We start from the raw sequence: 26,328 nt of genomic DNA, 5'->3' as shown, positions 1-26,328 counted from the left end.
ACATGAGTCTCACCTCTCTTACCTCCAGGGGCTCACAGGACAAACAACTGCCTGCTGGCCACATTACGTTCTCTTTCCTCCCCAGGTACTGATTGCACTTGTGCACATTGTCAGGGTGTCCACCACCTCTTGGAACTTCATGTTCATGCCTCAGCAGGGAAAGACTGTGAGGGAGTCTTCAGGCAGCTGAAGGAAGTGCTGAAAGGCAAGTGGACCAGCAGGACTAAATTTACCACCTCTCCTTAATTCTTTAGAATGGGATTTTCAAATGGAGTCCAAAGTCCAATTCCTTTGGTGTCTTAGGTAATGCCAGGTATCATGAATTACTGTGACTGACTGACTGACTGACTGACTGAATGAATTGTGGCATGCTCATTTCTATGACAACATCCGTGTATTTGCCAATATTTTCCCAAATCCCCAGAGCTGTTCCAACAGACACAGGCTGAGGTTTTCAAAAGGGCCTGAGTTAATTAGGACCCCAAATCCTACTGCTTTTCAAGAGGACCTGGACACCAAAATTGCCTTAGCCCCCATTGAACATCCCTGTATTCCATAACATATCTAATGAGTCTTCCATTCCTTGTCCCAAATCTAACATCATTTCACCCATTATTTATGCAGAGGAGAATAGCAAGAATTCCTACCTGAAGTGCTGTGAAGTGAGTGAGACCTGGCATTTGAAGACCTTGGAAGAAAGGATTACAGAGTTTGCTCACCTCATCAGGATTTTTGAAAATGAACTTGGAGGCAAGTCTTATAGAAACTTTTCTCAGTTAGATGGGGCTTTTCAAAGCCATCCAGCCCATCAATTTTCCAAATTATTGCTCCAGATGTGGGAGGAAAGAAACAGCTTTGTTCTAAAAGGAAGAAAACTATTTCCCTGCATAATTCATCATTTCATGTGTTTCAGTTCTATCTTCTACTATTTTCCCCCTCACCTTAAAAGGGAAAACAAAAATTTATGATCATTCTTATGTTAAAATGACTGCATTTGAATATAGTGCCAATCCATGCTGAAAACGAATGCTAGGAAAGTAAATAAGTTTGCATCTTCTCTTAATAAGTTTTTAAAATGTATTTATTTTTTATTTTGGTTTATGTTAGAACAAAGAAAGGTCTGAGAACCATTGACAATCATTCCAAATATATAATAATATGTAGTGACTTATGCAACATGCCATTGCTAACTGCTTTGCAATAATGAGCTTTGAAGAAGGTCCCACTTTAGTCTAGCTATGGGCACAGTTGGGTGCTAAACCTCAGAGACACCCCAAAAGGATGCTGAAAAATTCAAAAGAGTTCAGAAAAGAGCTACAAGAATTACCCAAGGCCTTGAAAAAAATTAGCCTCTTAAAGAGAGACTAAGGATGTTCAGTCAATTTAGCTTAAGAAAGGGTATGTCTACACTACGGGATTATTCCGATTTTACAGAAACTGGTTTTTGGAAACAGCTTGTATAAAGTCGAGTGCACGAGGCCACACGAAGCACATTAATTTGGCAGTGTGCGTCCATGTACCGAGGCTAGCGTCGATTTCCGGAGCATTGCACCGTGGGTTCCCGCAGTCCCATAGTTCCCGCAGTCTCCCCCGCCCATTGGAATTCTGGGTTGAGATCCCAATGCATGATGGGGCAAAAACAGTGTTGCGGGTGATTCTGGGTAAATGTTGTCAGTCAACTCCATGAAAGCAACAGCAGACAATCATTTTGCGCCCTTTTCCCTGGATTGCCCAGGCAGATGCCATAGCGCGGCAACCATGGAGCCCGTTCAGCCTTTTTTCACTGTCACCATATGTCTACTGGATGTTGTTAACAGACGTGGCACTGCAACGCTACACAGCAGCATCCCCTTGCCTTTTGCAAGTTAGCAAAGATCGTTACCAGCCCTACTGTACAGTCTGCTGCTTTGCAAGTTGACAATGATAGTTACCAGTCACATTGTATGATCTGCTGCTGTCATGGTTGCTCCTGGCCAGCCTCAGTGAGTCAGTCGGGGGCTCATGGACAAAAATGGGAATGTCTCCCCAGGTCATTCTCTTCTTTAAGTTTTGTCTAATGGAGAGTCAGTCCTGCCTAGAATATCAGGCAAGCCTACTAAAGAACCAGAGAGGCAAACAGCCGCTCTGGGTCAGAGCCCCAGACATCCTGCAGAAATGATTAGCTGCATGCCATTTTAGGGGGTGCCTCTGCAACAATGCCACCTGTTGCTTCCCTCCTCCTCAACCCCTCCTGGGCTCGTGGCAGTTATCCCTCCATTTGTGTGATGAAGTAATAAAGAATGCATGAATAAGAAACAACACTGACTTTATTGCCTCTGCAAGCAGAGATCAAAGGGGGGAGGGGAGGGCAGCCTCCAGCTGCTATGATATTCCAGGCAGGAGTGAATCTCCATTAGACAAAGCTTAACGAAGAGAATGACCTGGAGTCATTCCCATTTTTGCCCAGGCGCACCTGGCCGACCTCACCTCACCTCATTGGGGTGGAGTACGGATATCCATTTAAGAGCCCTTTATATTGAAATAATGGGCTTCATTGTGTGGATGGGTGCAAGGTTAATTTGGTTTAACGCTGCTAAATTTGAGATAAACTTGCAGTGTAGACCAGGCTAAAGAGAAGGCAAAAGGCTTCTTGACTACAGTATATAAGCATCTGCCTGGAGAGATTTCTCAGAGCAGATAGGTCTTTTATTTAGCAGATAATGGCAGAGCCAGCTCCAGTGGCTAGAAGCTGAAGGTAGACAAATGCAGGTTAGAGGTATGGTATGAAATTTAAACAGAGGGGGGATTCAATGCTTGCGAATGTACCTAGGTGTGTGGTGGATTCTCCATCAGCTAAAGTTTTTAAATATAGATTAGAGGTCACTTTTGCAAAGATCTTTTCTACTTCAACCCAGATTTATGTGACAGATGCAGGCGTTACTCTGTGAAATTCACTGGCCTGTGTTGTGCAGAAAGTCAGACCAGACATGGCCCTTTGTGGACTTTCTATCTATCTATCTATCTATCTATCTATCTATCTATCTATCTGATAACTCTTTCTAAACATCTCCTTCTTCATTGAGAAGTTACATCATAAGTTCCTCCAACAAGCACAACTGTGTCAGTATGTCATAGAGCAGTACTTTCTCAGCTACATCTTATTGCATTTTCCTCCTTAGCTGTCAAAACCAATGCCTCAAATTCTGCCCTAGAACTCCCTAGGCAGTCAGTGGACATCCCAGAATCCTCATGCAATGTGCTGAAATTGGATTTTCCAGCATAACAAAGAGGTTGCTGAATTCTACAACACTTTCAATTTCTGGGTGGATTTAATATGTAACCCCGTGGAGAGTGCATTCCACTAACCCAAAAGCAAGGTCTAGATTTGCAATGGGGACATCCAATGGAATGGATCATAACAACCTATCCTGGTGTAGTTGGAAAAGAGATGGAGATAGTTGCTATGAGAAGACCAGGTAGCAGCAAGGCTATTTATAGGCTTGATAGGATTAGATATTTATTGGTAAACATTGATTTCACAATACACACACAAACCAATGAAAAATATTTCCATCGATGATAATCAAAATTTTCAGATAGGAAGCATAAGAAAAATGCTTCTTGAAAACTTATTTGAGTCAAGATCTAATGATTTAGACTTTTGAATTAGGCTTGGTACAATAAATGGAGTCACAACTGAGTAGTAAAAACAGGTGTGATTTGTGGATTTAAGGATATTTACTTTGTATATTTTGACAGTTTGCATTTTAATGGTTTATAAAGCTTTAACTTGCTGACTCTCCACAACTGCTGCCATTAAATAGTTGTCTCTCTCTCCACATTTTTTTAGAGCTGTGAAAATTTAAATAGATATAAATCTAAAAGAAAACCTATCAAATTCTGCCAAGCCTAAATATTATTATTAATAATAACGATAGCTTCCTCTGATGTAGCAGTTTTCATCAGAAATCAAAGCACTTTATATGAAGTATTTCATTATTTCCGTAGCACATCAGGAGAAGCAGACATATAGGACAGTGAAGTAACATGCCAAGTGTGAGATTGAGGGGTATATAACCCAGGGCATTTGAGTCCTACTTTAGTGCTCTATTAGGCCACTCTGCCTCCTTAGGTCATTCTATTAAGGGGAAAATGTTGAAGGCATTTAGGGGCATAAGGCTGCAGGTAGGCACCTAATGGTATTTTTAAAAATGTTTAAGCCGCTTAAGTACCCAACTCCCATTATATTCTGTAAAAGGTAGGCCTATGTACGTTTGAAAATCCCACTAGGCACCTATATCCATCTTTAGGTGCCTAAATACTATTTAAACCCTTCACCTAGGTCCTTAGATTTCAAATAAGAACATAAGAACTGCTATCCTAGATCAGATCGATGGTTCATCTAGCCCATTCTCCTGTCTATGACAGTGACCAGTACCAGACCTTCAGGAGATTGTACAGATTAGGGCAATTTTGGAGACATCAACCCCTGACTTCCCCTCCTGGTTTCTGGCAGTTAGAGGTTTAGTGTTGCCCCAAGAATGGCGTGTCATATATTTCACCCCTACTCTGAACTTTAGGGTACAGATGTGGGGACCTGCATGAGAACCCCTAAACTTAATTACTAGCTTCGCTCAGTATGCTGCCACCACCAAATGATTTAAACAAATTTATGGGAGAGTCATTTGGAAACTCTGTCTTCCCCCCAAATATTTCCCTAGTCTTTATCCCCCCTTTCCAGGCAGGATTGAGACTGATTCACCTCCCACCAATTCCTGGTGAGCCCAGATCCAAAAAACCCTTGGATCTTAAAACAAGGAAAAATCAATCAGGTTCTTTAGAAGAAGACTTTTAATTAAAGGAAAAGGGTGAAAGGAATACCTCTGTGAGATTAGCATGCAAGATACTCCCACAGACCACAGATTAAAAAACACAGAGGATGTCCCTCTGGGTAAAAACCTTAATTACACAAAGACACCCAATTTGATTCTCCTTCTTATGCAAAATGAAGTCACAAAAGAAAATAAACATAATCTAATACATTCCTTCTCTAAACACTTACTTCTTTTAAGAAATATTAGATGGCTGATTCCTGGATCCTTCCCTCCAACACAAACTTTTCTGAATAGAACAAAGGAAAAACTTTCCTCCTTCCTGTTGAAAAATCTTGTCCCCCCATTGGTTCCTCTGGTCAGGTGTCAGCTAGACTAGGTGAAATTCTTAACCCTTTACTGTCTGTTTATGACATGCCCCCCAAATCATAAACAGTGCTGGACCACACTGGCTGTGATTTTCTTCCTAGAACTTTAGAATAAACAGATTAATAAAACACATGCACCTTTACATATACTACTGATTATGTAAAAAACAGGGGCAGCTCTAGGTATTTTGCCATCCCAAGCATGGCAGGCAGGCTGCCTTCGGCGGCATGCCTGTGGGAGGTCCCCGGTCCCGCGGATTCAGCGGCACACCTACGGGAGGTCCGTCGAAGCCATGGGACCAGCGGACCCTCCACAGGTATGCTGTCGAAGGCAACCTGCCTGCCGCCCTCGCGGCAACTGGCAGAGCGCCCCCCACGGCTTGCTACCCCATGCACGTGCTTGGTGTGCTGGTGCCTGGAGCCGCCCCTGGTAAAAACTAACAAGATTCTTCACATTTCAAGGACGTTCTGGGAAACTTTCATGGGAGAGTGCATCAGCCTCTTTGTTAGAAGCTCCTGAAATGTGTTGTATTTCAAAATCAAAATCTTGGAGAGCTAAACTCCACCAAAGAAGCTTTTTGTTATTTCCCTTGGCGTTATGAAGCCACTTTAGTGCAGCATGGTCAGTTTGTAGCTGGAAACGTCGTCTTCAAACATATGGGCATAGCTTTTCCAGCACATACACAATGGTGTAGCATTCTCTTTCGCTGATTGACCAGTGGATTTCTCTCTCAGACAGTTTCTTGCTGAGAAACATGACAGAATGGAGTTCTTGATCTGGTCCTTCCTGTATTAAATGCTCCCACACCATGCTCAGATGCATCTGTGGTTACTAGGAATGGTTTGTCAAAGTCTGGGGCCCTTAGCACAGGGTCAGACATGAGTGTTGCCTTAAGCTGGTTCAAGGCCTTCTGACACTCATCAGTCCACTGAACTGCATTTGGCTGTGTCTTTCTGGTCAGCTCTGTCAGTGAGGCAGCGATTTGACTGTAGTGTGGCGGTATAATATCTCGTCAAGCCTAAGAAAAATTGGACCTGTTTCTTTGACTCTGGGACTGGCCACTTTTGGATAGCATCCACTTTGGCCTGTAGGCGGTTTGTAGTTCCTTGACCCACCTGGTGTCCAAGGTAAGTCGCTCTGTTTAGACCTATTTGACACTTTTTAGCCTTTACAGTTAGTCCTGCCTGCCTGATGCGCTTGAAGACTTTTTCCAGGTGCTCCAGGTGTTCTGCCCATGAATCAGAAAAAAATGGCCACATCATCAAGGTAGGCAACTTCAGACTTTCCCAATCCCTCTAGGAGACCATCTACAAGTCTCTGGAAGGTGGCGGGTGCATTTCACAGCCCGAAAGGAAGCACATTAAATTCATACACCCCGTCATGGGTGATGAAGGCTAACCTTTCCTTGTCGAGTTCATCTAGAGGTACTTGCCAGTACCCTTTGGTTAAGTCTAAGGTAGAGATGAATTGGGCATGTCCCACTTTCTCCAATAGCTCAACAGTGCATGGCATTGTATAGTTGTCGGGACGAGTTACAGCATTTAGCTTACAGTAGTCCATGCAAAAGCATATTTCCCCATCTGGTTTAGGAACTAGAACCACTGGAGATGCCCATGAACTGTCACAGGGGCAGATTATACCCATCTGTAGCATGTCCTGGATCTCCTGTTCTATAGCAATTTTGGCATGAGGAGACACCCGGTAGGTGGGATTCTAATTGGGTGAGCATTACCTGTGTCAATAGAGTGGTATGCCCATTCGGTCTGTCCTGGGGTAGCTGAGAACACTGGCACAAAGCTAGTGCACAGCTCCTTGATCTGCTATCGCTGCAGATGTCCAAAGGTCATGGAGAGGTTCACCTCTTCCACACCACCGTCACTTTTTCCTTCGTAGTAGACACCGTCAGGCCACTCTGCGTCATCTGTTCCCTGGGCTGTAAACTGGGATAAAAGGGCTTTAGAGAATTAACATGGTATACCTTAGGCTTTATTTTGGAGGTGGGGGATGCTATGAGATAGTTAACAGCTCCTAGGTGCTCCTGGACTGTGAACAGTTCTTCCCACAATGCTTCCATTTTATGGGCCTGAAGTGCCTTTAAGACCATGACTTGGTCTCCTACTTTGAAGGACCGTTCTCTGGAATGTTTATCATACCAGGCCTTTTGCTCTTCCTGAGCATCCTTTAGGTCAGGGGTCCCCAAAGCAGTGCCTGCGGGTGCCATGGTGCCCGCCGGGTCGTCTAAGTGCACCCACGGACTGGCCAGTGGATGAGCATCCACCAAAATGCTGCCGAAATTCGGCGACATATTGGCAGCAATGCCTCTGGATGACGCTGCTTGCTGTCGACAAACAGCATCATCCAGAGGCGTTGCTGGTGACATCTCGGTGGTGACGCCCCTGGATGATGCCGCTCGTCAGCATCATTTCGGCAGATGCTCGTCCACCGCCACAATCCTCCATGGCTCGTCTGGCACCTGCCAGACATAAAAGGTTGGGGACCACTGCTTAAGGTTTTCTTTAGCAAGAGCTAAAGAGTGTCAGAGGGTGCTTTGTAGGTTGCTTACAAAGTCTAGAATGTTAGTTCCTGGAGAAGGCGTAAACCCCTCCCTTCGTTGCTTCACCAACTGTAATGGCCTCTTAACCTCGTGACCATACACAAGTTCAAATGATGAAAACCCAAAACTGGGATGTGGTACAGCCCTGTAGGCAAAAAGGAACTGCTGCAACACTAGGTCCCAATCATTGGTGTGTTCATTGACAAATTTACATATCATGGCCCCCAAAGTTCCGTTAAAGCTCTCCACCAGTCCATTGGTTTGACGGTGGTAAGGGGTGGCAACCAAGTGATTCACCCCATGAGTTTCCCACAGGTTTTTCATGGTCCCTGCCAGGAAATTAGTTCACAAATATGTAAGGATGTCGGAGGGCCAACCTTCCCTGGCAAAAATGTCTGCTAATGCCTGTCACACACTTTTAGCTCTGGTGTTGCTTAAAGGTATTGCTTCCGGCCATCGGATGGCAAAATCCATGAAAGTTAGTATGTATTGTTTTCCTTTGGGTGTCTTTTTTGGGAAAGGACCCAGAATATTCACAGCTACTTGGTGAAAGGGAACCTCAATTATGGGGAGTAGCTGGAGAGGGGCTTTGACCTGGTCTTGGGGTTTTCCCACTCATTGGCACACCTCACAAGACCAGACATAATTAGTAACATCCTTGCCCATTCTCTCCTAGTGGAAGAACTTCCCCAAATGATCGTTCATTCTGTTTACCCCAGAATGGCCACTGGGATGATCATGAGCTAAGCCCAAGAGCTTTACCTGGTACTTATTTGGAACTACTAACTGTTTTTGAGGATGCCAGTCTTCCTGGTGTCCACCAGAAAGAGTCTCCCTGTATAAAAGTCCTTGTTTTACAACAAACTGGGATCAGTTAGAAGAGCTGAGAGGTGGTGGGATGCTCCGTGCCGCCACCCAAGGTTTCTGAAGGCTGTTATCTGCTTCCTGCTCAGCCTGGAACTGTTCCCTTGATGCTGGAGACATCAGTTCCTCCTTGGACTGTGGACTTGGTCTTGTTGCCTCTGGAAGCGATGGGCTTGTTCCTATTGACTGTGAACCACTTCCACTGGTGCCCTATGTGGTATTTCAGGCTCTGGCTGAGTCTCTTGGGTAGGGTTATCTGCTGCTTCTGCCAGTCCAGGCTTGTTGGTGCCCTCTGGCGTTGGAGTTGTAGACAGAGGTTGCAAGTGCTGGACTCTGAGGGTATTTGAGAGGCATCTGGGCCTGGGGACCTTTGGCATGATTGTAGTGTAATGAACTGTAGACAATTGGGTTTCTTGGGCCAGTGGGTCTTGATATGCCCCAGCTCATTACATTTAAAACATCGCCTGCTAAGGTATTACCGGGGCGAGGTGGGTTGCTGGAGACTGGTGTGGTGGGACAATAACGGATTTGGGGTTTACCGTGGGATGTAGGTGGGGCCTTGGGCTGCCCCCAGTGGTAGGGTGTGGTTTGAGGGCTTCCCTTCTGATCTTCGCTTAAACTGAGACCTGGGTTGTTTCTCTCTGCTCCCTTCATCCGTTTTGTGTCAATTTTCCTCGCCTCTCTGGTGGCCTGGGACTGCTCGTATTGATTAGTGTAAGAAGCAAGACTTTTGGCTGAGTCTATTTTCTTATCCCATAACCACTGTCTTATATTACTATTGGTCATATTCAGGAATTGTCCCTGAGTCATTACATCAACCATCCCTTCAAAGGTAGTTACACCCCTGCCATAGGCCCATTTCTCCATCAGATCCTTTATTCGGTGTACATAAGCCATATTACTTAGTCCAGGCCCTCTCTGAAGGGTTCTAAATTTGACTCTGTAAGTGTCAGGTGTAACTTGAAATTGTTTCAAAACCAAATCCTTACATTTACCATAGTCAGAAGCCTCCCCAATAGGCATCTCATTGAATACATCCAGAGCTCTTCCAGACAATTTTGCTACCAATGTGGTCATCTTTTGTTCTTCAGGACACCCTCCATACCAAAGGTGAGGAAATATTCAGCAATATCACTGAATTCATCATACTATATACATAATCACTCCCATCTGTGGAGTTTTGGCAGAGGATTGTTAGCATTGTTTGGTGTATTTTGCTGAATCCTTGCTAACTCCAGTGCATGCTTCTGGGACTCCCTCTGGATCTCCATAGCCCTCTGGTGGTCAGCCTCTTCCTTGGCCCTTTCTGCTTCAACTGTTGCCTTTTCAATTTCCAAAGCTCTTTCATGGGCAGTTGCCTCTGCCTCCCTTTTTGCTTTTTCTTCAGCCTCAAATCTGGCCAATTCTAGCTTCTTTTGTGTGTCCCTTTCTGTCATTCCCCCCCCCCCCTGAGTAAGAAACAAGAAAAAACGGTTTTGTGACTTCTTTTGCAAAATGTTAATTATCTGCTAACTATCTGTTACTGCCCAAAAGGGTCCGAGGTACTCTGCAAGAACGAGACCGACTCCACACTGAGAGTAATTGGCTTTAATGAAGGTAAAGTGACACATCTGCAACGGGGACCCCAAGCGTTGCTGTCACTGAGACGGGGACCCAGCGCCCTGTAGCTCGGCCTGGGGTGAAGTCCTAAAACAAACACAAAGCATGCTCATTTTATACAAACAGCAGCATATCAGCTCATACATAATGCAATAGAAACTCTCCACCCTCTGGGGCTGCCCCCCTGGCCAACAGCCAGGGGCTTGCCACGCAGCAGTCCCAGCCGGCTGAGGCAGGTCAAAGCTAGCATGCTGTGTCCTACAATAACCGGAGGCTGAGAAAGCGAAATTGCCTGAGCTAAGCCATAACAAAATCTTCCAAGGTTCCCTAGACTGCTACATTATCAAAGCTTGAAACCTTTTTTAACAAAAGCCTTTGTTAAAAAATGTAACACCTCTGCATTCAGGCAAAGAGAGATAAGATCTATATCTCTCTTTGCTGCTTCCCAAGCAGCCCAAAAGGAGAGAAAAAAAATCTTACAGGCTTTTGGTTCAATTGAATCCCACTTTGCTGCCTATCATGTCATAGGTTTCACCCCCACTCTGAACTTTAGAGTACAGATGTGGGGACCTGCATGAGAAACCCTAAGCTTAATTACCAGCTTTGCTCAGTATGCTGCCACCACCAAATGGTTTAAACAAATGTTTATAGGAAAGTCATTGGAAACTCTGTCTTCCCCACAAATATTTCTCCAGTCTTTATCCCTCCTTTCCAGGCAGGATTGAGACTGATTCACCTCCCACCAGTTCCTGGTGAGTCCAGATCCAAAAAACCCTTGGATCTTAAAACAAGGAAAAATCAATCAGGTTCTTTAGAAGAAGACTTTTAATTAAAGGAAAAGGGTGAAAGGAATACCTCTGGGTAAAAACCTTAGTTACACAAAGACACCCAATTTGATTCTCCCTCTTATGCAAAATGAAGTCACAAAAGAAAATAAACATAACCTAATACATTCCATCACTTACTACTTTTAAGAGATGGCTGATTCCTGAATCCTTCACTCCAGCACAAACTTTTCTGAATAGAACAAAGGAAAGAAAAACTTCCCTCCTTCCTCTTGAAATATCTGGTCAGGTGTCAGCTAGGCTAGGTGAATTTCTTAACCCTTTACTGTCTGTTTATGCCATGAGGTTACATCCCTGACAATCTTGACCTATCCTTCATGAACTTATCTAGTTCTTTTTTGAACCAGTTGTCCTTTTGGCCATCACAACATCCCATGGCAATGAGTTCCACAACTTAACTGTGCAGTGTATGCAAAAAATATTTCCTTTTGTTTGCATTAAACCTTCTGCTTACTAATTTAATTGGGTGGCCCCTGTGCTGTTTGTTTTCCATTGTGGGAAAGGGAACCAATGCCAGAAGGGACTATTGTGATCATCTCATTTGACCTCCTGTATAACACAATCCAGAGAACTTCCCCCAAAATAATTCCTAGAGCAGATCTTTAAGAACATAAGAACGACCATCCTGGGTCAGACCAATGATCCATCTAGCCCAGTATCCTGTCTTCCAACAGTGGCCAATGCCAGGTGCCCCAGAGGGAATGAACAGAACAGGTAATCATCAAGTAATCCATCCCCTGTCATCCATTCCCAGCTTCTGGCAAACAGAGTCTAGGGACACCATCCCTGCCCATCTTGGCTAATAGCCATTGATGGACATATGCTCCATGAACTTATCAAGTTCTTTTTTGAACCCTGTTATAGTCTTGGCCTTCACAACATCCTCTGGCAAAGAGTTCCACAGGTTAACTGTGCCACTGTGTGAATAAATATTTCCTTTTTTTTGTTTTATACGTGCTGCCTATTATCTTTGAGAGAAACATCCAATCCTGATTTTAAAATTGCCAGTGATGGAAAATCCAGCACTACCCTTTGTAAATTATTTGAATGGTTAATTACTCTCATCGTTCAAAATAGACGCCTTATTTCCAGTCTGAATTTTGCTTGCTTCAACTTCCAGCTATTAGATCATATTACATCTTTCTCTCCTGGCTTGAAAAATGCATTATTAAATATTTGGTCCTCGTGTAGGTACTTACAGACTGAAATCAAGTCACCAATTAACTTTCTCTTTCTTAAGGTAAATAGATTGAGCTGGTTGAGTCTGTCACTGTGAGGCATGTTTTCTAATCTGGACCACTAGGCCTGACTGCCCACATCCCTGTCTGAGGCAAAAGGGGTATAAAAAGCTCACATTTTTAGAGGTATTTATGCCTTGCTCTGATCAGTGTTCCAAGGCCTAAAGGCCAGATTTAGATGGCTAATGATGCTGATAAGAATTTAGTGGCATTTTCAAAAGTACCTAAGCAGATAAGGTGCCTGGCTCCCATTGGAAGGTAGGTGCTAACTAACTTAGGCACTTTTGAAAATGCCACTAGGTGTCTATCTGCACTTTTAGGCATCTGAGTAGATTTGACCATCTACCATGTGATTTAGATGGCTAAGTCCCATTTTAAAGAGTGAGAGTGACTTAGACCCAGATTTTTATTTAGTGGCCTAACTCACATTGATTTCAATGGAAGTAAATGCTTCATACCTTCATGAATCACATCCTTAGAAGCCTACGTCTCATGACCTTGCAACACTGAGCATAGTAGTGCCCAACCCACTTTAGACACTTGAGCCTAAGTATTTTACAGTGGGATTTTCCAAAGTGATTTAGGAACACAAAACCCATTTATTTTAGAAAGCCATTGACAAGATGCCTTACCAGAGGCTCTGAAGCAAAGTAAGGAGTCATGGAATAAAAGGGAAGGTTCTTTCATAGATCAGTATCTGTAGCCCAAACCAGCTAACACTTGAGCATGTTTGAGGAATCTCCCTCTAGCCTTCTCTGCTTCTACCCCTGGAAAGTCCAGTGACTGCAGGTTTGGCAGCGTGGCTATAATTACTTCTCCACCTCCATGGCCTGACAGATGGAGCTGAACTTTTCTTGAGAGCTGTAGGTTCAGGACAAGATGGGATGATGCTTATTAGTGGTGGGTGCATTTGTCCCAGGAGGCCCAAATGACCTCCTCATAGCTTAGTCGGCCCAAGTAGCTCAAACCCCAAACCAGTTGCCAATTTGGTTGAACAACCATTTTTCATTTAATAAATAAATAAAATTGTGAGAAGCCCACATCAGCCCCAGGTAGCTCACACCGTAAGCCAAGTGTCATTGGGAGGTGAGTTCTAACCACTGCCCTCCTCCTTCCACTGACATGGGGCCTGACATTCTAGGACACCAGGTACAGACAGATTCTGCAGCCAGGTGTCTGACCCTACACTGGCTGTTGCATCCCTGCTCTCGAGAGTCTTTGGGCACTGAGGCCATGAGTCTTTCCTCTCTTCATTCCCAGGGGCTCACAGGACAAACAGCTGCCTGCTGGCCACATTATGTTCTCTTTCCTCCCCAGGTAATGATTGCACTAGTGCACACTGTCAGGGTCTTCTCCTCCTCCTTCTGGAGCTCCACATTCATGCCTCAGCTGGGAAAAACTGTGAGGGAATCTTCACGCAGCTGAAGGAAGTGCTGAAAGGCAAGTAGACCAGCAGGACTAAATTTACCACCTCTCCCTAATTATTTAGAATGGGATTTTCAAATGGAGTCCAAAGTCTACTTCCTTTGGTGCCTTAGGTAATGCCAGATATCATGAATTGCTGTGAATGAATGAATGAATTTCTGCATGCTGGCTTGCATGACAACATCCATGTATTTGCGAATATTTTCACAAATTCCCAGGGCTGTTCCAACACACACAGGCTGACGTTTTCAAAAGAGCCTGAGGGAATTAGGACCCCAAATCCTATTGATTTTCAATGGGACCTGGGCACTGAAACTGCCTTAGTCCCCCTTGAATGTCCCTGTGCCCCTGAACATATTTAATGAGCTTGTCCCAAATCTCATTTTATCCTTTATTAATGCAGAGGCGTATTCCAATCTGAAGTGCTGGGAAGTGAATGTGTCCCAATATTTGAAGAGCTGGGAAGATTGGATTGTGGAGATCGCTAAACACATCTGGACTTTTGTAAAGGAACTTGGAGGCAAGTCCTATAGAAACTTTTGTCACTTAGACGGGGATTTTCAAAGTCATCCAGCCCACTGACTTTCCAAATTATCCCTCCAGATGTGGGAGCAAAGAACCAGATGTGCCCTAAAAGGAAGAAAAAATTCATTTACATATTTCCCTTCATAATTCATCATTTCAAGTGTGTCAGCTCTTTCTTCTACTATTTCCCCCCTCACATTAAGAGGGAAAAATAAAAAGTTAACCAGTATCTGGTTCAAGGTTAGAGAAACAAAGACTAGGAATAAATAGTCACTTTTCACAATGGAGAGAGGTAAATCATGCAGTCCCCCAAGGATCTGTGCTGGGACCAGGGCTGTGGAACATATTCATAAATGATCTGGAGAAATGGGAAGAATGTGCAATGGCAAAACTGGCAGATGATACAATACTCAAGATAGTTAAGTCCAAATAAGACTAGGAAGAGTTAGGAAGGGACCTCACAAAACCGAGTGACAAGACAAGAAAATTACAGATGAAATCCAATGTTGATAAATGCAAAGTAATGCACATTGGAAAACAGTATCCCAATTCTATAGATAATAAATGATGGGGTCTAAATTAGCTGTTACCACTGAAGAAAGAGATCTTGGAGTCATTGTGGGTAATTGTCTGAAAACTAACCATCCACTCAGTGTGCAGTGGCAGTCCAAAAAGTGAACAAAACATTGGGAATTATTAGGAAAGGGATAGATAATAAGACAGAAAATGTCATATTGCCTCTATATAAATCCATGGTATGCCCACATCTTGAATACTGTGTGCAGATGTGGACACCTCATCTCAAAAAATGCATATTAGAACTGAAAAGGGTTCAGAAAAGGGCAGCAGAAATTATTAGGGGTATGGAACAGCTTCCGTATGAAGAGAGATTAAAAAGATGGGGACTGTTCCACTTGAAAAAGAGACGACTGAGGGGAGATATGACAGACATTATAAAATTGTAAATTGTGTGGGAGAAAATGAATAGGGGAGTGTTATTTACCATTTCACATAGCACATGGACTTTGGGCATCCAATGAAATTAATATGCAATACGTTTAAAACCAACACAAGAAAATATTTCTTTACACAATGCACATTCAACCTGTGGAACTCATTGCCAGGGGATGTTTTGAAGGCCAAAAGTGTAATCAGGTTCAAAAAAGAATTAGAACAGTTCATGGAGGCTAGGTCCATCAATGGCTATTAGACAAGATGGTCAGGAATACAACCCAATGATCTGGGTGTCCCTAAAGCTCTGACTACTAGAAGTTGGGACTGCATGAGAGGAGTAAGATCAGTCAATAAATTGCCCTGTTCTGTTCATTCCCTCTGGCCATTCATATGTTCTTATGTAAGGCTCTCAAAAAACAAAACAAAACAAAAACAAAACAAAAAAAAAGGTCCTTTGCCACCAAAATCCTATTGAAAGTTTATGAGGATGTGTCTCCTAATACTGACATTCAAAAAGTTCAAACTTTATAACCATTAAAACACAAATTAACAACATCACATGTCAAAATATATAAAGTAAATATGCTTAAATCAAGCCCAAATGAGTTCTCAAGCAGCATTTTTCATGTTTTGCCTCTGTAAATTTCTGTTATCATAGATAGGATTTTTTTTTATCCATTTGAATGTCCTATGAACAGGGCCGGCTCTAGGCACCAGCCAACCAAGCACGTGCTTGGGGCGGCACATTTTCAGGGGCAGCATTCTGGCCATCTCTTTTTTTTTTTGCTTCGGGCCACAAAAGCTTAGAGCCAGCCCTGGCAGCAGCAGCACGTCCTGTGCCGGGGGTGCCCTGGGGCTGCTGCGGTTCGCGCCGAGGGGAAGCAGCGCCCACACCTTGTGGCTGGGCCAGGCAGGCTCCGAGCGGGGGACATTCGAGCTGGGGGCCACCCCACGGGGCACATGGAGCCACCTGCAGGTGCCACAGGGTGGCCACCCCCAGCGCAGCATCCGGGGCTGGGTGAAGCAGCTCTTGACGCCCAGGGACTGTGGCAGGGCAGCCAGAAGCAGCAGCAGCAGCGGGGCCATAGAGGGCAGGGCACTGCTGTGTGGGGCCCCTATCCCGCTCTCCAGGACTCCGCTTCCTCTGGGGCTGCCCTGCCCCAGCTCCTCAGCCCCCTGCCGGGACTTTCCCCTGGCTCTGCCCTTCCGGGTCCCGGACAGTCCTGGAGACAGGAGCCCTGGCTGGAAGGACCCTGGGCTGAGGGTTTACCAAGACTCTGCCAGCGCCGGACCAGCTGGAGGAGAGGGGATTGCAGGCAGAGCCAGCACTGGTAGGGGGGAGCCCAGTGTTGGGGTGGCAGGGGGTGCAGGTGGGGGGAGGGAAGAGAGAGCCCAGGGCTGGGGCAGCAGGGAGTGCGGGTGGGGGATGGCAATAGTGGTGATGGAGGGTAAGAGTCCAGGGCTGGGGTTGGGGGCAGACAAAAATATTTTTGCTTGGGGCGGCAAAAAAACAAGAGCCGTCTCTGCATATGAAATTGACTTTTACTGATAAAAATCTCAGCCTTCCAAGCATAATAATAGTTAAGAAATAAGGAATCCAACAAAAGAAATAGAGATGCTGAATAAGAGTGTTTGTCAGTTTCAGGGCCATATTTTTAAAGGATTTAAGCTGGTAGTGTGATTTTTGAAAGCATCTAGGCACCTAACTCCTACTGATTTAAAAATCCCACTAGGTGCTTAAAAATATGGAACTATTATTTTTGGCCCTGAGGGACTTTGCTGTAATTTAAGAGAACACAAGGTTATTTATAACTTATCCTGATGTAATACAATATTGAAGGAGAGTAGCAGTTAAGTATTTAGCAGCCTTAGGTGTCTTTGAGTAAACCAAGGCTAATTCTACCTTTGGAGAACGTTAATTTAGTTACAGTATTAACTTTGTATTAACAATCAACAGAATTGTTGACAGTACTATTTATTTATTTATTTATTATAAGCATAATAAGAAGCACAATGTCAGGTGTTCTAGGTCTGGTAATTCAACCCAGGGAAAGAGTTATTTCTAAAAGAGAATATTTTCCATCAGTTAATCCATTTTGTTCTTGATTCAGAACAAGCCCCAACATTTTAAGTTTCTCTGTGAAAAGACCCTGGAGTTGTGGGTTCCCCCTGATCCCAGGCAGTCTTCTGGCCAGCCCATTCACTCCCGACCCACTGCTCTCTCCTCAAACCCCAGCCCCATTCCAAGTCCTGTCATAGCAAAACTGGTCCTCAGTTATGCCTGTGAAAATGCAAAGAAATATCTATTGTCAGTGGGGACTGCACCCACTCCTAACAGCCCAGCAAGTGGGAGTCCCTGCACCTGGCAGCACAGTGTCTGTCAGTTGGTCTGGGAGCTAGAAAATCAGACAGACTGAGTCCAGCAGTCCCGAAGCAGAATAACCTCTGTGTTTATTGCAATTGCTCTTCAAGGGACACTAGGCTACCTGAGTGCCTTTTGATCAACAAATACCTGTCTCTGCCCCTACTCACACCTAGCAACTGAAAGGAAGAAAGGAATTCAGTCTGCAGATTTCCCCTAGCTATTTGTTTGTACTTATTTTCAGCTTTGATTTTTATTCAAATTTTTTTTGCCTAATAGGATGTGTATGGCATGTATGGAAATTATTATGGAAAACCGTGACCTGTATCTGCTCCTGGACATGGGGGTGGACCAACAACTTTCTGTACACAGATAGTAAGCAAAATCCATTTGAATTGCATTTTCCACATTTGTTTCTTCATCCGTGGCATGAATTTCCTTGTTTTTCCAGGTTCTGTTTTGACAGAGAATAGATTAAATAGAAAATAATGAGAAAAAGGCAGCCGTGTTGTATAATGGGCAAAAAACTCAGCAAAGGTGAGAAACTGTGTAATGGGTCGCTGGGGACAGCAGAGTATGAGAACAAAAGAACGGCCATACTGGCTTAGACCAATGGTCCATCTAGGCCAGTATCTTGTCTTCTGAAAATGGCCAATGCTGGGTGCTTTAGAGGTGATGAACAGAACAGGTAATCACCCATTCCCAGTTTAAAAGGGTGGGAAGGGGCAGCTATATTGTACAATGGGCACTAGGGGGCAGCAGAGGGTGGAGATGGGAAGGGGAGACTATATAATGGGCACTGGGACAGCAGAGTGTAGGGGCTGCTATAATGTATAATGGGTGCTAGGGACAGCAGGTGGTGAGGGGCAGGGAAGGGGCGGCTGTACTGTATAATGGGCACTAGGGGCAGCAGAGGGTGGGGGTGGGAAAGGGGTAGCAGTGGGGAAGGGATTGGGGAGGAGCAGCTATCTTATAGCCCACAAAGAGCTTTAAAGATAGTGTCATGAAAATTATCACAAATTCTGTATCTAGTAACCTGTTTATCAGCCTCCATGTTACTATATTACCTGAGTGTCTGGTGATAGCTGAGAATTTCCTGCAAGGCAGAGAACTGTTGTTATTCCCATGTAACCGATGGAGACCTGAGGTGCAAAAATGAGAAATGACTTTCTCAAGGCCCCAGAGGGAGGATGTTGAGGACTATTAGAATTATCACAAACCTATGAAAATTCTTGTGCACAGGAGAGACTAAAAGCAGCAGTAAAAATAGAATTTCTGCTTTTTGCACCAACAAACTTTTCTGAATATTTGTTTTGGTTTGTTTTGCATTATCCACTGACCACTGTTTGAGAGCCAGTGTGGCAATGTATTTTACAAGGTTTTATGACAATCAGATTGCAAGGCATCCCCAATCATCATTAAGACAAGAGGTTTTCTTTACAGTCAACATTTATCAAGTGATATTTTTATTCTGAGTGGAAAATAGCCATTTTCTAAAATCAACTTTTTCACAGAAAAAAAACCACAGGGAAATTATTGGATTAAAATCTCTGTTGTTGTTCATGAAAAACAGAAAATGAGTCAGCTTCCATCCCTGTGGAATGAAATAATTTTGAAATTTCAACTCTCTTTTTGTGGAGGGGAGGCAGATATTTTTCATTTTTTGCCTTTTTGAAGTAAATAAAAGGGATTTCACACGAAACCTGAAGGGAATGTGGGGCTTTTGTTTGGACAGGTGATTGTCAGTGTCAGGAGCGGCTCTCGAAATTACGCCGCCCCAAGCAGGGCGGCGCGGTGTGCCGCCCTTCCCTGGTCCCGCGGCCGGGGCAGAAGTGTCTGTGGCGGGTGCGGTGGTCCCGCGGCTCCGGTGGAGCATCCGCAGGCATGCCTGCGGGAGCTCCGTCCGAGCCGCGGGACCAGCACACCCGCCGCAGTCATGCCTGCGGGAGCTCAAGCGGAGCCGCGGGAAGAGGGGACCCTCCGCAGTCCGCCGGAGCCAAATGCCGCCCTGCCCCGACAATGCCGCCCCACGCACCTGCTTAGCACGCTGGGGTCTGGAGCCGGCCCTGGTCAGTGTGTTGTTGCTGTGTTTGCCCCCACTCTGTTGTGAGCTACTGTCAAAGTAAACAGTAGAAGTGCTGGGTATTAATATGATTCAGAATTTGCCCTGAATCAGAACTTCTTTATAAGGCATCCGGGATTCTCCTAAAATGGAGACTTACCAAACGCTGGCTCAAATATGTGTTTGTTGATGATGCCCATGTGTCACTGAGCTGGTTTAGATACAAATTTCACAAAAGTAGAGCTGAGGTTTTTCAAGGAGGCTCAGGGCAAGGTTTTGGTGCCTAAAGATATTGATAGACATCTGAGGTTAATGGGATTCAGACACCGAGGCCCAGAGTGTTAAAGGTATTTAGGCATCAATGTGGTAAGCATTGCAACACCAAACTGATTTAGGACTATAGACAGCCAATGAGATATTGGTTCCTAAGTGCCTAAATCCCTTTGAAAAAAAGATATTATGCTCCTAAATCTGTTAGCTGCTATGGGCAGAAGTGTCTAAACACCTTTATCAATGTGGGCACTGGGCACTTCTGAATACCCACTGGGCCTTTCTTTGTATCTTTAGACACCAAATCACCTTTGCAAGTCTGGCCCCTTGTGGTAATTACAGAAGCATACAAGCAGGGTGACTAGGATGGGGGTCGTCATGCCTACTGGTTAGAGCAGGAGTCATGCCCAATGGTGACAGCAGGCATCAGTAGCCAGGAATTGGAGCTGATGGTCAGTGCCAGAGTCAAAGGCAGGGGACCAGTGCCAGAGTCAAATGCAGAGTCAGAGGCCAGGAATCGGAGACAGTTACTGGGAGCAAGACAAGGTGGGAGCAAGGCTGGGCACAGGGCAGGAGCAGGAGCTCTCCCAGCCAGGAGTGAATGCTTTGAGCTGCCAGCACCCTGCCACTGGTCACAAGAGCAAGTTTGCAGATCCTCACAGCCAGTCAGGTATTTGGGCTGATCAGGTGGCTCAGCAGGGCCCCAGTTGTGCTGGTTAGACTGCTGAGGGGGAGGGGGGCGTTAAGCTAGCATGTAAGCAGGCGAGCTCTGGGTCCTTACTCCTGACAGGGTCTAACCTGCTTTGGTGCCGTAGGAAATCCCAGTAGGAGTTTATCTGCCAGTTGAGGCAACTTTGAAAATGCACATGGAATTCAGGGGGATTTGGGCATCTCACTTATTGTGACCCCTTGGAAAAATCACAGCCTAAAACAATATGTGGATGCACTTTTGCAGGTGAAGACCAATCCACTGGATTGACCAACAAAGAATTCATCCACTTGATCGATGCCGGCCTTGCCATAAATTCCGCCTACCCCCTCGTTCTGCGCCCAGAGAGGAAAGTGAAACTGATCCTCTCCTTCGACTTCAGCTCCGGGGATCCTTTCGAAGTAACTTTTATTATTTATTGTGATATCTCTGAACGCCCCAATCATTGATGAAGCACTGCACAAATACCCAGGACTTGGCCCGTGACCAGTGAGGTTACACTGCTGTTGGCAGCAGTCATTTGGATTCCCAGAAGTTGCTGTGGGGATCACAATTTGAGATGTGTGGGCACATAGGATCCACTGGGAATATTTACCTTTTTCCCTGCAAGGTTACTTGGGTTTGGGGTAAGGGCGTGTGACCAGTCATGACCTTTCTTTCCCTTTGGATACCATGGAGGAAGAGGAAATTCCTTGAAGTTCAGTTTTACTCTGTAAAAATGGCAACTGCTTACTCCACAGATACGCCCCTGTGTGTATCACAGTCCTAGCTGATGTGCTAAATGACAGTCATTAGGTTTGACCAATTTTTATATCTGTTAGCACTAAAGAGCCAAGAGAGCTCTAGCAGAAGGAGACTGGGTCAGTAGAAATGTGAACTAAATTCCAATAACTCAGTTAGAACTCTGCAAATTTGCTAACCTCAGCCTCACATATCACCAGTGCTCCATAGGTGATATTGTCTCCCTCTAGTGGCTGTAGCTACTATAACACTTAGCTACTTTGTTTACATGGAACAAGAGTTTTCCTATAGGTGAATTTGTAAAAAAAAACAAAAATCAAACTTGTGGTTTTGGAGCTGAAGCTCTGGGTTTTGATTTCTGTTCATTACCATGGGCTGAGGTTTTCAAAGCCATCTAAGGGATTAATTTTAATGGGAACTGGGTATCCACATCCCTTAGGAATTTTGAAAACATCAGCCACAGTATATGCATTGTTATACGAAGATTCTGGCTAAACAGGTATGCAAACAGGGTCATGTCTGGTTTCCATGGAGGCCCTCGATTAGTTAGTTCCTTAGAGGCTCCTTGAAATGTTTGTACACTGTAGATTAGGGGTATTTTGAACTCTCTAGCCTGGCCATATTAGTGGCATCATGTTTTATTAGTGGAGATGTTCATTTATTCATTCATTTATTTATTTATTTTAAAATCCCTTTTCCCTTCTTCCCAGACCATCAAGAAAACTGCTGAGTACTGTAAGGTAAATAACATCCCATTTCCCAAGATAAACCCAGAAGAGATTAAGGACATTGATAACCTCTCTGACTGCTACATCTTCAGAGGAATAGATGTTCCTACTGTCATGCACTTCCCTCTCTTCAACAACAACAATTGTTGTCCAGGTAACTTAATTGTACACCTCTCTTCTAAAATTCTATGAGCTAGATTCACAAAGAGACTTTGGTGCCTCATTGCTGGTTTAGCCAGCTACATGTTAGTGTTAGAATCAGGCCTCACTGGGAATCACAAAACTCCTGCTCAGCTGCCACCAGACTCTAGGAACCTACCCTTGGTCAGGGCCTAAGATTTGCGGAAAAGTTCTCTCAGTGTCTGTGTTTCTGTCTCTGAGCATGACCACTGCTGCCCCATCCCAGGCCTCCAGATGCACAAAGAGAGGCGTTTCTCTGCCTCACTTGGCTGTGGCAGATGTGCTGAGGTGTGGCCTGCAGGATCAAGCACCCCCAAGTGCCCTCCCTCATCATTTTTAGCCCAGAGGTTATGGCACCAGGACCAGCTCCAGGGGTTTTGCCGCTCCAAGCAGCCAAAAAAAAAAACCAAACAAAAAAACCCTGCGATCGTGACCTGCGGCAATTCAGTGGGAAGTCCTTCGCTCTGAGCGGGAGTGAGGGACCCTCTGCCGAATTGCTGCCAAATAGTTGCCACCACTCTCTTGCTAAGCTGGTTCCTGGAGCCGGCCCTGTATGGCACTCATCTGGGATGGGGCAGCCGGTCAAGGTCTCCCTCTGCCTGAGCGGGAGAAGGGATTTGAAGAGGGATGTGCCGTCTCTCAGGCAAATGCCAAAGCCACTGGGCAAGGGGATGTTCTGATGTGGGTCTCCCTCAGTATCCCCTGTTGTAGCTGTTCCACTTTGGATAAATAATTGGAGAGTCAGCGGAGCAGGAGTCTGGATGCTGGGCCCCCCACAACCCGTGTAAGTGCTGTAACCACCAGGCCATAGAGTGTCTGTCGTCACAGCTGAGAACCCCAAGCAGAGACAAGCGCCTTCCTCCAGCTTGGTCTTGGGTGCTGAACTCCCTCAGTGCTTAGCACAGACCCCTCTCCTGGGCATCTCCCATGGTGGTTCCCAGCCTAGTGTGCTGGCGTTTGTGAATCACTTTCCCAGGAGTCTGTTTCTCTTCATTCATTGCACAGGAGCATGAGTGCCTAACTCAGCCTGTGTGAATCCCAGTGATTTTCTAGGGGTCCAAAATTAGGCGCCGTGACTCTCAGTAACCCAACACCTAAGTTCTGCTGTGAACCTCACCCTATGTGTCTGAATCGGAGCTCACTGATTGAATGGAACTACTCCTGACTGACACTGGTGAAAATGAGCAGAGGATCTCAAATATTGTGCCTGTCTACCAGAGCAGGGTCCATCTAGCCCTCTGTCCTGACTCTGACAGTGGCCATCATCACGTGATTCACAAGAAGGAGCACAAAATCCCATAATAAACAATTACAAATAAACCTTTCCTGGGGAAGTAGTTTTCATATGGGCTAATGCAGGCAGGTTTATATCTTTTTGTTGTCTTTTAATCCACTCTGATATAACCATGGATGTTTGCATAATATCCAAACCTTCCTACAGTCCTACTGTGATCAGCCCATGGTAATACCTGCAACAATGAGTTCCACAGGTCACTCATGTGCTATGCAAAATAATCTCCCCATCATATGTTTTAAAAGTGCTGCTTTTCAATTCATTGAGAGTCACTCTGCAGTCAGAAAGTAGGCCCTTTGGTTCATGCTAATCAAGACAAAGGTGCAAGTTCTTACTGATCAATGTTTTAAATTGTTTTATTTATATTTTACTCAAATCAAGTGGATTTCTCTGGATTTGCACCTGTGTAACTGAGAGGAGATGTGGCAGAACAGGCCACCTTCAGCAGGGAGTGGAAAGGGGACCTAACTGGTGTCACTTACACTTCCTCTTGGCCTGTTACATGTGAATTACATGAGATACAGACTCCCTTGGACTCATTGGACAGATTCAGCTTTGACCTGCTGCACTTTAAATGCAAATGCAGATCTTGAAAAGGATTTGGGTACCTAACTCTCATCAATCTTCCTGCTGCCCAGCAAAGAAAGGAGTCTGGAAGATCTGTGTTTTTCCTAGTTTGCAAAGGAAGGGAAATAAAATAGATAAACTGAGGTGGGTAGGGAAGACGGGGGCTGAGGGCCAGGTGTGAGCATAATGTCTCTCTCCCCATCTGGAGCTCCCAGCTGATGGTGACTCTGGTGGACCTTTTCCTAGGATTCAGCCCTTGGACCAGGTCACAATGTAAATAGACCCCTTCCGGTGTACCAGAGTCCCACAAAGTGTCCTTATATCAGGTCTCTGGCACCAACTCTGGTTCCTAGGGAGCTTGCACAACCTTGCCCCATGGCTTCCAGTTGTCCTTGTCCCCTTCTCAAGCACTTCATGCCACTTTCTCCTGTGGCTGGTAGGGGAACCCTAGCCCTCACACTCTCTGGGTTCCATCCAGGGGTTCTATAACCAGCAGTCCAGGTCCGTTCCTTTCACAGGCCTTCTCCCTCCAAACCTCTCTAGGTTCAGCCTTCTTTCAGGGCCAGGGCTCTCCCCTGGAACCCCATAACAAAAATCCCAAGATAAAAGGATAAACTCAAGCCAATTTCTACCCTCCTCAGGCTTGGCCTCTCATCTGTCCCTGCTGCTTTGTTCATCTTCTGGGCAACTCCCTGGGCTCTTTCCCTGGTTCTCCAAATCTTGCCCTTTGATCATGTCTTAGCACTGGAGCCTGCTCTGTTCCAGTGGCTGCTTTCTCTCACTTCTTCTTGCCAGATTTCCATATTCAGGAGACCATCCCCAGGGCCAACTCTCTTCTACATGTCTCCACTCTCTAACAAAGAGAGAGGTCCTCCTTGCAGCCCCCTTCTTCTCTGAAACTCCTACCTTCATGAAGTCCACCCAGCTCCTCCCCAAATGTGATTCTATGAAAACCTCAGGAGTTGGTCATGTTGTTCCCCTGTCTCTTTAGGTACCTGGATTCTATGGTTCTGGGAGCAGTCAAAGTGTAAAAGCAGAACCATTTTTTCCCTCTATTTGGCACTTACCCACCTGTTTCATTCCTAGATGAAATAAAGGACTTCAGAGTCACCTTTACCACCTTTACTTCATCCTACTCAGAGGACAATGTCAAAGTACTCCTCAAAAAAGCGAAGATGAATGTATCCAACAACAAGGAGAGGATTCTGAAGGAGATCCAGCAGATTCTGTCCTCCTCCACCAAGGAGTTTTAAAACCACATCACTGTTTGGCTCATACTCATGAAGGGCAGAAAACCTTGCCTGGCTTTGACTTGCACATTTCCAGCAAGGCTGTTCACTGTGACCAATTAGAACCTAAGTGCAGCAGGAAGGGGTTAGTTTCCCTGTGTTAGATTCACAAAGGGATTTAGGCACCTAACTTCCCTGTAGATGCCTGAGTCCCAGATTTGGACACCACGGGGATTCACAAAACTCACCTGATGCAGAACCCTGTAGCACCTAAACTCCCTCAGAACCAAAGTTGTTTCAGTAAAATGTCTCTGGTTGTCTATGTTTCAGTCCTGGGGCATGTGCACTTGGTGCCCAGGTGCCTAAGCCCCAGAGTGATTCCCAACCTGGGAAAGACAGCTATTCCTCTGCCTACCTCACCTGTGGAGCCTGAGCCTTGGTGCAATAAGCAGGAAGAGGGCTTCCCTCAGAACTGTTAGCCCAGTTGTCAGCATACTCAGCTGGTATGGAGGAGACACGAGGTCAAGTCCCCTCACTGCCTCAGAGGGAGAAGGGATTTGAAGAAGCATCTGCTACCTCTGAGGCGAGGGCTCTCATCACTGGACAGTGGGATAGTGTCATGGTGCAGGGTTGGCAGTTTCAATCCCCCTGTTGAAGCTTTTCCACTGCTGATTAAAGAATTAAAGGGAAATTTGGCCAGAAAGAGATACAGAACAAGGGTGAGAAGCCTGATGGCTGCAGCAGTCCCCTCTGAGTTCACAGACCCGAGCTCTAGTCCCTCGGCTTACAGCCCGCAGTGCTGGGCCCCAGAGGCGAGCTATGCAGAGGAACACCTGTCTTCCCTCAGTTTATGCATTGCTGTGGGGTGTAGGCATCTGTATGACTAGAGGAGGGCAGCAGTGTGCATGCTGAGAGGCACCTAGGGAACTCTTACTGCCAAAACATGCGTGTAGACTGAGATTAGGCATCTACAGGATTCAGCAACAGTTAAGTGGGGATTTG

At 45.3% G+C, this 26,328-nt stretch overlaps 1 protein-coding gene across 1 annotated transcript in view; it reads left to right on the top strand.

Annotated features, from left to right (window-relative positions):
- LOC123348334 (cytosolic phospholipase A2 gamma-like) overlaps nucleotides 1–25,350 on the top strand; it is a 48,204-nt gene extending 22,854 nt beyond the window's left edge. The window contains exons 8-13 of the mRNA XM_044985848.1: nucleotides 13,598–13,720; nucleotides 17,826–17,921; nucleotides 20,834–20,988; nucleotides 22,039–22,204; nucleotides 22,767–22,769; nucleotides 25,184–25,350. Of these exons, the coding sequence (XP_044841783.1) occupies nucleotides 13,598–13,720; nucleotides 17,826–17,921; nucleotides 20,834–20,988; nucleotides 22,039–22,204; nucleotides 22,767–22,769; nucleotides 25,184–25,350 (710 nt within the window). The remainder of the gene's footprint in view (nucleotides 1–13,597; nucleotides 13,721–17,825; nucleotides 17,922–20,833; nucleotides 20,989–22,038; nucleotides 22,205–22,766; nucleotides 22,770–25,183) is intronic.
- Nucleotides 25,351–26,328: the final 978 nt, after the last annotated feature.

This window comes from Mauremys mutica, chromosome 13 (assembly GCF_020497125.1).
Source record: "Mauremys mutica isolate MM-2020 ecotype Southern chromosome 13, ASM2049712v1, whole genome shotgun sequence".
NCBI lineage: Eukaryota > Metazoa > Chordata > Testudines > Geoemydidae > Mauremys > Mauremys mutica.
Note: the sequence above shows the minus strand (reverse complement) of the source record. Positions and strands in the feature narration are given on the sequence as shown.